The following is a 16,179-nucleotide window of genomic DNA, read 5'->3' as shown; positions in this document are numbered from 1 at the left end:
AGATAACCCTTTGACGTTAACAAGGAGAGTTGTTTGTAACCGAGAACCAATTAAATTTGATCCTGGCACGGTGGCTAATCGCGTTTGATTATGCGTGATCATGTTTGAACTTCTTGGAAAACATTGTTGTTAAGGAACGTCGATCATACGTAAAATTGTCACTGTTTTATAAAATAATTTTAGAGTAGTGAGAATTAAAATTGAATTAAAATATACTTTAAACTAGTAGCGTGATATTTGGTCGCGAAAAATAACGAAATGTTAATTAATTACATGCCCTCAAAATCATTCGATAGTAGAAATAAATACATCGTAATTGTTGGTAGTTCCAAAGTTAAGATGGACACTGTATAATATCCAGAAATTACTCATAGGACGATTAAAAGGTTAGATGGCGATGTTTCGCTTGATTTAATGTGTTTTGGGGGAAAGCAGAGTGAAAAATTAATGGTTCCCTGACGGAAACGCAACAATATTGCCGGAAATGTCAAGTGGCGTCGTGTAATTGGACGACGTAACGATTAGGTTTATGACATTTGGACAGTGAGCAAACGAGACTCGTCGCTGGCAATTTATTTATAAGACTCAGACGCTTCGACTTTTCGATACTAGACGTCTCGAGTGATTAACATTCCGCTATAAATTCGCTCCTAAGTTTCCTGCCAATTTGTCACGAACCACTGTGAAATTAGACTAGTTTATTTCTGAGGTTACAGAAATTTCCAAAGACTGAACGGAATCTCTTTCATCGAGACAGAAATCATTGTTTAAATAATTTTCTCTGCCAACGATTCTATAGAATATTACATTCTGGGTCACTTATTTTTACTTTTGAAAAATTGTAATTTTCAGAGAACTGTTTTTTTCCAATATTAAATACTGGGTCGTCTATTTTTACTTTTGAAAAATTGTAATTTTCAGAAAACTGTTTTTTTCAAAGTTTTCACTCGTTTCGATAAATTTTGATCGCGTTGGAGCGAGATTATCGTTGAAAAACGCGTGTACATTTTCAGCTTTTGTGCCCTCGAAGATAACTACACTCGACTATCGATTTCTGTCTGACTAATATCGAATACCCGAACGGAACTACTCGATTTCCTGCTCGAAGCGGCGTCGAATATTACACTCGAATCGACGAATGTTTGATATTTCGACGAGAATTATGGGAGCGCCGTAAATGGCATGACTTTGTCATATCCTACGTCCATCGCGTTTTCCTCCAATGAAAACACTAATGGTTTTAACAGAATCGGTAAACGCAGAGTTCTACAGTTATCCAGCGACTATTTCCAAATCCAAACGATCGATAATCGAAACTACGCGATCGGAATTTCATATCTTTATTAGAAACGAAATATATTTGTTGATCTTTATGCAAATTCTTGTAAATGGCTATTTCAATTTTATGGTTAAGGGAAAGAGAAATTGGGTCTTTTATCTTGACAGTTTTTTGTCAGTTGAGGGTAACTGGGGCGTCAATAATTCGGTCAAACACATTTTAGGGGTGACAATAATAGCTTCCCGAAACATTCTTCTCAAATTATTGATTTTAGGAACAAAAATAGATTTTCTATGGTCGCTGGTATTTTCGTTTTAAATTAAAAATATTTGACGATAACAAGAGAAGACGAGGGACTAAAAATAAGTCGGGAATATAGAATGAAAGTGCCTCTTACGATGATTCGTTTCTGAGAAAATTTATGGAGCACGCGTGCAGTGGAAATATCAGGGCAACAATGGCGTAAGTAGAAATGGTGAGTAATGGTCAGACGCGACAACCAAATCGTATTTGATCGAACGCCGTGCTCGATATGGATTCAAATTCAATTATCTCGAAAACGAAATGCATACAGGGTGAGCAAAAAGGTAGGGACCAAACTGCGTTGTACTATGATCGAATAAATAAACAAAGTTCGTAGAAACTTATGTTTGAAAATGGTTCATTGAAAGGATATAATCGTTCAAATATCAACGTGAAAAAAGAAAATCAATTTTGTGAATGCATTAAAAAATAAAATACAATATAAATTGCTAACAAACAATATTTACGAGTCACTTTAAGTATGGAGTCTGAAACCCGTAAAATTGACAGATTCAGTGAATCCAGCGTTAAAAATGTATCGAAACTTTGTATATTTTTTCCTGTTTAATACAGCGGAAATGGAGTTTGCGTTACGTCGTCCGCCCACGTTTTATTTTCTCGCGTTCCCAGCGTCGTCTCTGTTTCTAAATATATATCACCGCGTGTTCGGGAATGAAAGCGAAGAACGGGGAGACACATTGGCGAAACGGAAGAGAACACGAGGAAAAGATAGTGGGAATTCATCGTAGCGGCCGCGATAAATCACGTTTATGGCCAAACGAACGAGCGGTACGTGTACGCCGATGGAAAAACCGTCGACCGGAAACCGGACGCTTCCTCGAGCTTCGTATTCGCGATTTCCTTTCGTTTCATTAGCGTCCAAGTTTAGAAAACACACCGCAAAAGAGAAACTCTGGGCAAAAACGAGCACGAAATTAAACGAATCGTTAATACGATTCGAGCTTAATTACGATTAATTTACTTCGAAATCTCAACCATGGCGGAAAGTACGATGGAATTAGAAACAGGGACATTTTTCATGGACCTTTCAACAATTTTACCTGGTCTCTTTTTCCTTTTAATATGGATTTTTAGAACAGAACATTAATTATTTTCTACATAACGTATCTTTATTTATAACAGTGACGATCGAAGTTTCATTATTATCTACAAATGTAATTTTAGCTATATAGCTACATAGTTTTGTTCCTTTTAATAAACTTTTCTCATTTGCAAAGATATATTTTTTAACACTTTTGTTTTCAGCTACTGTGGATGGAGGATTTCATCTAATCATCGACACCAAATTTTTATATTTTTATATATCTGATAATTTAAACAAACAAAGACAAGTAGCTTGTTGAAACGTGATTATTAAATGTTAGTTTATTATATTGCTGCTGAAACATAAATTTTACTAAATTAAAATACTGTTCGGAGTATGGTCTAAAAGTTCAGAGTAACCTCCATAAATTTTGTTCAAATCAAGTTGTAAAATAATGCACGCGCGAGAAGTTACAAAGAGATATTTTCTGTCTGACTACGGAGGATCCTATTCCCCTGGCGCCCATACATTTCGTCTGTATCTCGTGTCGCACACAGAACTTGTCCTAACTACTAGGGGTACTAACTACCCCTCAACTACACTTTATTTAAAAAGAAATTAATCAGACTAATAAATACTGTATAAAAATAGGTTGAATAGTTTAAAGGTATTTTAATGTGCATTACTCTAAAATTATTTTACGAAACAAACTGCCAATTTTACAAGAACGTTTTCGATAATTTCTTGATATTATACATAGTGTCCACTTTAACACTGGAACGCTACCAACAATTGTGATTTATTTCTATCGAATTAATCGTCGAAATGGATATTCAGAACGCTTCGTGTCGCTCGGCGATACGTTAACAGCGAAATGTTTTCGTTTTAAAAGGTGGCAAAGTGGGAGGGGTGGTAGACAACAGGTAGCACGTAGCACGCGACACGCAACTCGCTCGACGGGGGTGGGTTTTCTGCGCGCTTACTGAGTGATTCGACTTCGCCTCGGGCCAGGTCCGCTCGACGCTCACGGATAACACCCACGATGCGAGAAAGCACAGTTCTCGCGAAACTCGACCCCTAAATGGTCGCACAGAAATTCACACCAACGCACAGACACTTTCGAAGAGAGAAGAGCCGAAGAAAGGGAGGCGAGCAGCATGAGAAATGGGGTGGATTCGTCGAGGTTTGTACGCCCCTGTCGGGAGTTCGAAGGTGAAAATTAATATTCAGGATACGGCGTTGGAAAAATGGGGCCATCGACGGAAGAATTGGACGGGGTGGAAAAAAAAAACGATGAATCGAGGGAGTGGATTTTACGAGACTTCGTCGAAGTCTGTTAGAGACGAGTGTGAAAATGTATGTTTAGAGGGAGAAGGATTGCAATCGATTTGGTAGGCGTTTGTTTGTCCGACTGGCGGCAATTAATACTTTGATTCGATCCTGGATGTGAAACCGGATACGAAAACGGGAATCAACTTAACGAGCTGGGTTTGTCGAGGGTTGATCGCGTTCGTGGGTGTTCCAAGGCGAGAATGTTTGTTTTACGAGATGGGGAAATTGAGGGAAACAGGGAACGAAGAAGAGTGGAATTTAATGAGGTGGGTTTGGTGAGGTTCGATCGTGTTTGTGGGTGTTTGAAGAAGGGAATATTTATTTTACGAGATGAAAGAACTCGGGGAAAACAGGAGGTAGTGGATAGGCAAACAGAAATGGACTGACGAGCTGGGTTTGGTGAGGTTTGTTCGTATTTGAAGACGAGAATATTTCTTTTAGAAGATAGGTAGAACTTGATGAGGTGGATTTGTTGAGGTTTGTTCGTGTTTGTAGGTGTTTCAAAGCAAGAATATTTGCTTCACGAGATGCAAGAGTTGGAGGAAATAGGGAATGAAGGAGAGTAGAACTTAATGAGATGGGTTTGATGAGGTTTGCTCGTGTTTGAAGGCGAGAATACTTCTTTTATGGGATGAAAGAATTGGAGGAAACAGGGAACGAAGAAGAGTAGAACTTAACGAGGTGGTTTTATTGAGGTTTGTTCGTGTTTGAAGGCGATTTATTTGATTATTAAAAATTCGACGAGGCAAGTGTGTAGGGATAATTGATAATCGAGGTGGAGAGAGGACTGTAGACTGGGCACGAAACGTTCCTGGCACTGGCACGTCCAAACATTTCAAACAAGAAATAAACACTTATCGCGCGAAGAGGGTAGTATACCGAGGGGCGCACGTGCAGACAGATCTAAAGAAATCACCTTATTTTCACTTTCTTGGGGGCCAAGAGTCCCGCGTTTCACGGTCACGTAACGATAATTATCTCCACAAAGTCACAAACAACGATAGAACCGAGGAAACTAGCACCCCAATTGCGATTCTCCGTAAACGACAACACGTAAGACGTAACTTTCGAACCAAACTCCGGCTAGCCACTGCATTTAAAACGATATCTCGACGTTTCTCCTGCAGGATGGCGGGGAAGAGAGTCCTGGAAGGATACTGGAGACCGGGGAAATCAGTTTGCACGAGGCAGAACTTTCTCTGGCCGCGTCCCCTCGCGGTGGCCTTGCACGCAGGGACACCTGAGACCCTGCCGCGTCCTTTCAGCCTACTTTTCCGGCAGAGAGGAGGCTCGCGGAGGAAAATGCGCACAGGAAGTCGAGCATCGGAGCGTGCACTGGCACAGGAACACTGACTCGAAGGCGAGAAGGGGTCGCGAAAGCGGCGTTGGGCACACGGGGATGGGCGACAGACGCGATCGGTGACGCAGGGAGGACCGAGAGGCTGAAAAATCGAGAAATAGAAGGTGGACGGGGATGATTCGGACGGGGTGAGACGATAAGAAGACGGTGATTGCGAAGCTGTTACCGCGAGGTGGCTCGGAAGACCCGAGCCGAGACGAGACGATGAACTCGTGCGCCGTCGTATTGACGTTGACGGCGGCCGAGACCCGACTGACGGAACGATTCTCTCGACGGCGTCGCCGTGGTACAGTAACGTAGCATCCGGAAACGCGGAGGGTCTCGACAACACGGTGGGGCACCTACGCGACGCCGCACACTGGCCAAAACTGATCGAATTTAGTGGAAAATTAATGAAACTTTAATCTCATTGGAGATTGTGAAATCGTGTGAGGAAATCTGGTATGAAAGTGACGTAGCTTTTCTTTCAGGTTTTCCCAATTTTCGTTTAACACGTTCGTGGACGTTGAGCCACGTTTTTATTATTATTTGTACTATAATATACAAACTTACAAAGCATAGTATTGTCCATTCGATTGCGAATAGTTTTTATTTTTTGAAATTACTGTGCACTTTAATGTGATGGATAAATATCTTAATGACTGAGTGCTATACGATACAAAATAACCAATATTATTATGCATTAAATTCTAAATGCCTTAATGGCTTAATGCTGTAACATTTAAAGTAGGTCGCCTCATTAAGCATTCGATACCATATACTTTTTATTTCTAAAAATTATTATGCACTTCGATGTAATACCTAAAGATTAAATCGCCAGTCCATTACTGCAGCTAATTAAAATTTCTACCGTCCGTGAACGTGTTAAAAACATGTAAACAATTACCACCTACGCTGCGATAGCTCCTTAATTGCCCTATTATCGAATCAATTATGTAATCGAATAATGCCCAACTGTGCTATTACTGCATTTTAAAGTGGATTTTGTGCCTCCGGGGACAGGCCAATTCATCCAGTGACCTTTTTCCTCCAGCTACGGAAAAGAAGCGAGCGACTTTATGAACAGACCGATCGCGTGTCCCATAATTTTGCGTCATGTGACGATCGTGTCGCCTTAAGTAGAACTGACAGACTCAATGGACGGTCTCCCAACTATTACCCACTTGTATGACGTACGAAATGATAACACCGCTATCTGTCGCAAAGATTGGCACAATTTACGAAGCTCGAGAGTATTTCCTCTTAACCTGCGTTGGAACGACCTCGAAGGACGTTGTTTTCCTTATGCAACGTCCATTAATAGTTCAAGCAATTCCTGAAACGTCCGCGCAGAATTCTCAATGAAAATTTTCCGCGTCAAGAAAAATTAGCAGAAACGATGAGGCTTGAAAAAATATTTATACATTCTTTCTTTGCCCATTTGCGATGATAAATAAATTTTTATTCCATCAAATTGAACAATTTATTTTTGTTTAAATTGAAACAATCTATCCTTTTAAGATTTTGTTTCTACGATGTAATAAGCCAGATAACGAACGAATATATTAAAACCCTTTATCCTCGAGATCAACTTGTGCAGAGCTTGTCGTAAACAAACCACTATTATTAAAACTCTCGACCAGTCTGGAAACGAATCTCGAGGATCGGGGGAGTTTCTCGCGCGGAAAACGCGAGTGTCATTGTTTCGGTTAATCATCACAGAGGGAATTGACGAAACAAAGGAAACGGGTAGAAAATAAACAAGTACACAAATTGCTCTATGAACATCATCGCTTCTGCTGGAGTACGTGCTTCGGGACACACTTTGAACTCGAAACAACGAGGAGCAAGGGAAGACATGAAAGCTCGGTAAATAGCAATTAAAATGCTGCCTGGAACGTTCCCTTTCGATGGTTCGTTATTTAACCCGAACAAAAGACGCCATTTTTCCCGGGAACGCGATCGGTCATTTTTCAAATTTCATTCCAATGGAAAATATTATATTCCAATAACGAGGAACCAGAGAGTTTGGCATTGTTCGAGCTACAGATCATTTCAAATAATTTTATTTAATATTTCCCTGTTTGCTGGAATAAACAAATATCAGAGTATAACAACTGATATTTAAAAACCAATATGCAATGGGAGAAACGGCCATCGTTACATGGATTTTTCTTTATTTTAATTATAATTATTAGGCTCTCTGATTGACATTTAAATTGCAGATCTCGATGCAAATTCATATTTTTATTGGCAAAGTTAGTGAAATGGGAATATTTTGCATGCAAAGTGCATTACGTAGTTTTTTAAAATTCATCATCTAACGATTCCTTTATTTTCTCAGCCGTGTGTTATTTCGTTACGAGCAGTTTAAGATTTCCTTTTGTTGCACTTTGCTTTATAACTTATTCGAGCAGCGACTCGAGCATGATTAAAAAAACGTTCCCCTATCGACTATCGCTGCGAGGTTGCAGCAAAACAAAAGCAAAAGCCGGTAAACAGTCGTAGGTGCGTCCTCCTATTACGAGAATGGCGCATAATCGTTAGCAAATCGTACAATCGAGGCTCCCAGCCGTGAAAGAGAGGCTCGCAGAGATAGTCAGGGGTCGATATACGAACGAACGCTTGCGCGGTTTGCCTTTCGTCCTCTATTCGGCACTAATATCACGAGTTATCGCTCGTTAACGGTAAACTGCCCTCGAAACGTGCCAAATCAACGGTGTACAACGTGTTTTACGAAGTTACCTCCGCTGGGAACTTTACGAGGAACAGGAAAGTTGATCGCATCAGCGATCGCCAACTCCTCTTGGGCGCTTCGAAGCACCTAAGAACGAACGATTGCAACCACGAATGTAAAAAACCTTTTAGTAATAACGGCTTAAAACTGCAGAATTAATTGGAGGATCTTTTAATCGCATCTACAGAATCGATCGTGTGTGACGTTTCATAAAATTTTAATGCATTGCAATGGAAAGATTCAATTACAAAATAATAAAATAATAGGAAATCGATATGTAACAATTAAAACTGTAGAAAAAAATTTTGAATAGAATCCAAATATTTTGCAAATTTCCAACGTTGGTTTTGAAAATAAATAAAATAATAGGAAATACATGGACGTTGTAAAATCAATAATAAAATGAAATTTTAATTAAACACTCGTTATACGGTGCATTGCAATGGAAAGATGAAATTACAAAACAGATGCGTTGCAAATAATCGGGAAAATATTTTCCAAATTTCCAACGTCAGTTTCGAGAATAAATATCCATATAAAATATCTTTTAATATATTCTGACGATAATAATAGGAAATACATGCACACTATAAAATCGATGTCTAACGACTGACACTGTAGAATTAATCGCAAAATCTCTTAATTAAATCTGCAAACGATAAAATTTTAAATAAACGCTCATTATACAATGAATTGCAGTGCATTGCAAAGTATTTTCCAAATTTCCAGGCGTCAGTTTGAAAAGTAAATAAAATAACAGGAAACCCATCCACTATATAATCGACCACGAAATATCTTTTGGCTGTTACACGAAAATTAGCGTCGACAAATAAATTAAGCATAGAGTACGAGAATGTAAATTAAAAGCTCGTCGAATGGCGAAAAAGGCGAAGGAGCCCTGGTATAGAATATCGAGGGCAAAGTTAATCGGAAAACGTGATAGATCGCCCGTCCAAACAATCTCTCTTCCGAGCAGCCAGGGTTGACGTTCTCCCCGAGCCGCTGTGCAAATTTGCCAAACTCTCGTCTCGAGATAACGGCAAATAGCACGGCGGGGGCAAACTCGATGCACCTGTGCACGCTCAGACGAGGAAATATTCGCCTGTGATTAGCGAAATTAGTTAAACCGTTCAGGAGGGGGTTGGAGGCCGAGGGCGTCTCGGTGGTGGGCTCCCTTAAGGGATGGATTCCCTTTGAGCGATCATCCACGGTCACACAGCACCCAGAACGGATTACGATCGCCTCTTGCTTATTAATTAATACCCTGCTATTGTAAAACCACCTCTATCCCAACTAATAGTCCCTGCTAGATCCATTTATCTATACAAATCTCCTTTTGCATATCAAACTACAGTAAAGAGCATAACTGAACCACAAGTTTTGTGTAAATCATTATTACTGAGAATCTAAGAGAATATTAACGAAAGAAACATGGTCTAAACATTATATTTTTCAAATAAAAGTATCACTTGTGAATAGTTTTCATTTTTTGGACTTTCTTATGCACTTTAATGTAACGTCTGAATGCCTTAATGACTTAGTGCTATAATATACAAAACAATAAGTCAACAACGATCGAATGGTGCAACATAGAAGAAGATCAATCCCAAGGCGACTTTTAGAAGCAACAATTTTCCAAAATAGGACTCCTGCGATTGTTTATACAAGTTTCGTGGAAGGCTGGAGAGGCGTCTAGGCAAGTTTGAAAGTAAAGCTGGCTCTGAAGAGCAACTAAAGAGGCGAGTTCACCCCTCCGCAACTGGGGAACCGATAAAAGGACCTGGATTGCAGTGCCTCAGACTAGAGCGTGTGCATGGAACACGCGTTAACGTTGCACAGGGGTGAAAGCCAATGAAGAACGCGCGTCGGACGAGCAATTAAGAAAGTTCATTAAACTCGACGGAAGGTGGGGGCTGTTCGCGTCGATTTCGAGGCCAGGGTAAATTGCAGGTGTGCCGTTTCGAATGTGGCACAATTGGGACCCCGACCAGGCAGAGCTATCGATTTTTCGAGCGCGTCCAACCAACGACGACCAGTATAAATTCTCTCTTTCGTTATTTATCGAGAAATAGATTTCCTCGCCCGGCGACCCGCTCGTTTCCAACGATCGAACGTCGAGAATTTTAACGAACGCTCCGCACAACCACCGTCAAATCAACCAACACCGAAGTTTATTGTGGGGTTCGTTCCTTTCCTGAGGATCGATTCGTCTTATGAAATATTAAATAATTCTATTTCGACAAAGCAATAGTAGACGTCATGATTTCCAGACAGAACGCGACAAACTCACCTAATTTTTACAAGTTTTACACGGGCTGATTTCTCTCTGACTCACCTGAAACAGAAAACATAAATAATAAATTAGAAGTTGCTTGTTTAAAAGGGACTCAACACTTGACCGATTAGTCAAGTGGATCGATAGTTAATATAATTGTTAACCTTGTTGATAATACCATACGATTAAATTCGCGCCATTTTATTCCTTGCCGTATTTAGTTCCAATTCCTAACGTTAAAAGCGCCGAGTCTCGAATGGTAAGAAGCTCTGAAACTCTATACCATTGTTTTTCAAACCTTATATAATACCCTATAAGGTGCAAGATTCTTAAATTATACAAGATAATACAGTTTCTAAGTTTGTACGCCAACTAGGATTGCACAATCTGTAAAAGTCTATTTGAAAATTCTTTATGCAGAGCTTCAAATCTAGTTAACTGTAAACAGCCTCCTGAAGTTGAGTACCACTGCTCCAGACTTTAGATAGTAGAGCCACCTAGTACTTAAAACGCAAAGATTTGATCAATGTCTAGTATGCGATCGTCGATAAGACAAAGTTACTTATCGACATACCATGATAAAGAAGGAGCCTACGATGCCATAGGAGACCAGTTTTAATCAAAACTTCCATACCGAGCAAGAAGCTCAATTTCGACGTCCAAATGCGTTTTGAAATTGTTTCTCCACTGGCCATTTGTACAAATAAATAATTTATTACTCGTAAAGTAACTTGGACATTAAGATTAGCGAGAAACGAGTAAGTAGCTCGAAAGTTATTGCAGAAATTGCGATCCAGCTTTGCGTGTGGAATTAGATTAAAACATGGCCTATGTTGCATCTGGAAGTAGAACTTTTAATTGAGAAACTTTTATCTTTAACTCGAACGAACTGTGAAACTTTTGTCCATGTATTTCTACAATCTATAATTAAACATAGATTATTTGCAGGCTAGATTAGGAGTCTGCTCCATTTGCTGTTATGAAATTGTAGGTGAAAGAACCTGGGTAGTCAGTCTGAGATACAGAATGAATTAACTAATACGCAAGTGGTACCACCTATCGATTTCAAAACGAGCGATTACGACGAGACTTTCCAACAGAGACCGTCGATTCTCAAAGAACTTCTATCGAATTAACGATTTAAAAAATTACTTAAAAGTTTCGTAAACTCTAGCGACTCGTTTTTCTCGTATTTCCACGCTATTAAATATTATCTGCATATCGTTAATTAACACAGAGCGAAGCTCGAATATTTCTGCGATCCGAGAAGAATTATAAAAAGCGACCCTGCAGCGGGAATTCAATCCAGTGAATTTTGCACAATGAGAAGCAGACGGCGATGCTTAATCGGCTGGTGCAACCTAATTCTTCGTTTGCAATGTGCATACGAGGATAGTGGTAAAAAGAAAATGGAGAAAGTCTCGCCAATCCTCGACTCGATCTTTTAAAAAATCTCGAAGATTATTTCTACGATGTTCTCTCGCGAAGATTCTAATTAATCGTGATAAAACTAATAATAAATGTATTATCATTAATCCGACAGAACCTGCAATTATAATCAGCTTTATCATTTAGCGTTAAATAAACCTGAAATAATTTGGACATGTTTCACGTTCAGAGATGAAATAATTCCGCATCAAAAACTGACACTGTGCGCGAATGCAGAAATTCTGTTTCCACGGAACAATAACGAACGATAAACATGATACCGTTTGAAAATTTTTTTATATTATTTCGTAGCTATTCCGTATTCACTGTTTAAATGCAGCTCGTATTCTGAATGCAATTTTATCGATTCGAGCTCGCTGCTTTCCGACGAAGGTGGAACAAACGACAGACGGAAATGGCTGCATATTTAATTAGCTTTTCCCGTAAAAAAACATTTAAATATGCAAGCAAAGTTAAATATCGCCTACAAGTGGACAAAAATAGACTCCAAAATGAACTTTAATTAAATATTTTCACGATAAAACGTAATATTCGCCCGACAACAGCGTCCATAATTGGCTACGTTCTACCTACTATGAGAATGCTTGTTTCGCGTTTGCACAATTGTGAATTTTAAAATTGTTTTCTTCCCGTGTGAAACTGATACACTTTCATTTTGATCATTCGTACGTAAAAACTTGAACGAATCAGACCGTGTATAAATTGTTTCTCTGCCTCTGACGTTGTGGGTTCGATAATAACTGTGACAAACTGGTGACTTATTTAATAAATTCGAAAACATTTCTTCTAATGCGTACGAAATGTAATTGAATTAAAAAATTTAGGTTTTCAATATTATTTGGAGTAATAATTCGATTAAATGGAATAATAACGCCACTCTCTCTCGGTCAATACTCGTTTTTAGACTGTAGTAAACACATGCACGCGAGGTACGAATCCGACCGTGCAAACTCCACACGTTATGTACATACTTTGGGTGATTCTGACGCTGGCGGCACACTTTCCATTCAAAGTACGATAACTCCGGGGGGGAAAAAATCGTACGACTTTCGAGGGATCGCTGCAAAGGGTAGGCTTCTCCCTTTATGACTCATTTGAAAACGAGCCGCGTAAAAAATTTAATAAACTCCGTGGGTTCGTTTGAATTTGCTCAATTTTTGGGGACCATCTTCGACTTTTACCAAAGAAATTCACTTAAATGAAATAATTATTAGTATTAGTTATTATAACTAACACCATCACTGATATTTTTAAAGATTTTTATAATTTAGAAGAAAGATTTTTGAAAAATAATTGTGTAATATTAAGAAGTATTGTAGATAGAGTATATGGGTTGTTTGAACATTCATATTCAACTTTGTCAATGTATTAGTCCTTGCTTTTTTTGGCTTTTGCCTTATCTACCCATCTATTCCATAATTCTGATTTATACATCGCGTGTGAAAAGAACATTTTTAGTGAAATAATATAATTTGATCCCCCAAGGTTGTTTCCATATTTATCTCTCGAAAAGCGTAGGAATTTTATATATTTTACTTGCTATTAGTAAATTGTATTACTACATTACCGATGGTTGCGTTTATCAAAAATGAAAAATAAATTTCGAAGAAAAATCGACGAGAGAAAAGTGCAGTTCGGCGAAATTAAAAAAAATTTCAAATCGTTCTAAAAAAATTATTTTCAGTTGCAGGGGTCAATTACAATCATTTTTGGTGAATAGACATACCCCCGAAATCCTACTCACTTTCGAGAAAAAAATTCGAGAATGTGTGAAATTTTTTGGCGAAAAAAAAAAATTTCAAATCGTTCTAAAAAAATTATTTTTAGTTGCAGGGGTCAATTACAATCATTTTTGGTCATTAGACATACCCCCGAATTCCTACGCATGTTCGAGAAAAAAATTCCTAATCGAAACTGTAATTTCTGGCCAGAAACGTTGCCCGAAAATTTCATGCGAATCTTTGAAATGTCATAACTTCTGAACGGATTGACGGATTTTAATGTTTAAAAAAGCAAACTACGCGTATTTTGATGGAGAATATGTACAAATCGCAAAAATATTCGAAAAGTTGACCTTTGACTCTGAAAAATGAGAAAAACCCCATAAAAATGGTTCAATTTTCAAACAGCCATAACTCCTACAATAGTGAATATATTTCAATGAAACTTTTTTTCGAAGTAGAGCTCATTGGTACCTACAAAAAAAGTATTAGACAACTTTTCTGTAGGGCGTCAAACAAAATTATTAAAAATGAAAAACGAAGTTTTAAGAAAAATCGACAGGGGGTAGGTGCCTAAATTTTTGGGTGAAAAAAAAAATTTTCGAATCGTTCTAAAAAAATTATTTTCAGTTGCAGGGGTCAATTACAATCATTTTTGGTCATTACTCATACCCCCGAAATCCTATCCACTTTCCAGAAAACAATTCTGTAACGAGAATATAATTCGTGGAAATGTTTCTCGGAAATTTCATGAATTTCATCATTTTCTCCCGAACTAATTGGAGAATTTTAATGTTTCAAAATGCAAACAATGCATACTTCAACGTAGAATATTTAAAAATTCTATGAATGTTCGTAAAATTGTTCCTTAACTCGCGGGAAATTCCCGTGCGTGAGCATTACTATCGAAACAATTGTATAAAACATCTCTTCTTCGCTACCTTTGCAACTACGCTCTATTGTTTATCACACCCGAATAAATTACACAAAAAATAATAAAACCTTCCCCTCCTTCGTTCCTTTCATACACTCACCCTTTACAAGGAAAATTCTGGTGAAAACGCGAACACTCCATACTCTTTGCGCCCAAAATAAACGTGTGTACTAGGAAAGGAAAATTAATATTTAAATAAAATTGTTTACCTTCTGCAGTGCATAGGTGCAACTGGCCAGCTTCTCCTCGTTCGCAGAATAATGGCAGTCGGTTTCGCGTTGCCCACGACAGGCGCTGAGGTGCGTCCGTAGTTCCTCTTCCCCCATAGGTGACCGCTGCCGCCCCCGAGTCCACTTCCGGTCCCCGTGATTCCCGGATGCGGCCCGCTCTCGCTGCACGCTCGCCTCGAAAACATCTCGCGTTTCCTGTCGTCGCACTTCATCATCTTCTGCGTCGTTTCCCACTTTGTTCCTTCCGTCTGGCGCGCGGCAAATGTCACAGAGAAGGTTTTTCCCCGGCAACCCAGAGAATTTCCAGCGCCAGACACCCGCGGGACAACAACTTCTCAACAGCCCTTTTTCGCGGACACTGAATTCCAGGGTGCTTTTTCCTCTATTCCATCAGGAATTCCCCGGATCATTCTGACGGGGGATCGTTAGTTTCTTCCACTCGAGCTTGCGTTTTCTCGAGCTGCTTCGTCTCGAGTTTTCTTCTTCAAATTTGTAATTAACTTGCTCCGTCTCTTCTCGTCTTTCAGGATTAAATTACGCTCGTTTGTGCATATCAATTGTGCATTCCCTTTCGTCTTCTCGACCCTCGATTCGCGCGCCTCTATTTCCGCGTTTCGATAAAAAATCTAGTGGAAACAGCGACGAGTAGAAAAGCGAAGCGTGGATGCTCGAATATTTATGAAAAATTGTAAAGACGTTGGATCGAGAAAAATAGTTCTCCCTGGTAGACGTATCATTTACGGAGTTATTTATTAAGGTGCAGGTTCAGTTTTAACGTGAAAATCTTACGGTTCTATTTAGACATTTTCTTAATGTATTTCGCTCATTTCGTTTGATTGCGTTTAGTGTGCGCCACTGTTATGCTCTCGAACGCCACGCGAGCCTAAAGATTTTAGCAAATTAACTTTTATTGCATCTTAGGATCCTGTTCGCTGCATCACTTTCTTCCTCGACGTCCGGGAGGTCCATCTGCAATCGTAAAAAACGCTGCGTCGTAAATTTTTCACGAGCTACGAAACTTCTGCACCCGTTGTAGCAGCCAAGACTTTCCACCAGTTACGAAATCTGCATTTTCATGGCGATTTTATAATAATTTTGTATTAAAACGATGCTTCCTTTTAATAACACGACGATTTTAAGTAACAATACCCATTGTGTGTTTGTCTATGACTAAACAAGTGAGAAAACTCGATCCTTTCAAAGTGTCGGACTAAAATAACTATTTATTTATAATAAATTTAATTATTTTACAATTTAAATATAAACTGTGTTAATATGCATAGAATATTATTTATATAATGGAATTTGATAAATTACAAGTATAAATTCTATTTTGTTCTATGCATATTTAAATTGTAAATAAGAAAATTATTATAATTTTAACCATCTTGTGATACTCTCGTAATGAAAGATGTGGCGTCGTTTACAATGTACGTTTTCTGGTCTGAGAAGATCTGAATAAGGAAGAAATGAGACTTTCTTGGTACCTAATTTTCGCAAGTGGTTATGAAAAATTGATTGGATCGTTTGCAGAG

At 38.7% G+C, this 16,179-nt stretch overlaps 1 protein-coding gene across 3 annotated transcripts in view; it reads right to left on the bottom strand.

Moving 5' to 3' along the window:
• Window positions 1-15,054, bottom strand: part of Dnc (phosphodiesterase dunce) — a 189,141-nt gene extending 174,087 nt beyond the window's left edge. Inside the window, exon 1 of one of the 3 annotated variants that reach the window (XM_076780995.1) lies at window positions 14,624-15,054. In XM_076780995.1, the coding sequence (XP_076637110.1) occupies window positions 14,624-14,859 (236 nt within the window). In that variant the 5' untranslated portion in view covers window positions 14,860-15,054. Of the gene's footprint in view, window positions 1-5,485; window positions 5,550-14,623 lie in introns of those variants that run through there. The other 2 variants (XM_076781000.1, XM_076781001.1) reach the window with 2 other exon arrangements.
• Between the last annotated feature and the right edge of the window lie 1,125 nt (window positions 15,055-16,179).

The sequence above is a fragment of the Colletes latitarsis genome, chromosome 13 (assembly GCF_051014445.1).
Source record: "Colletes latitarsis isolate SP2378_abdomen chromosome 13, iyColLati1, whole genome shotgun sequence".
Lineage (NCBI taxonomy): Eukaryota > Metazoa > Arthropoda > Insecta > Hymenoptera > Colletidae > Colletes > Colletes latitarsis.
Note: the sequence above shows the minus strand (reverse complement) of the source record. Positions and strands in the feature narration are given on the sequence as shown.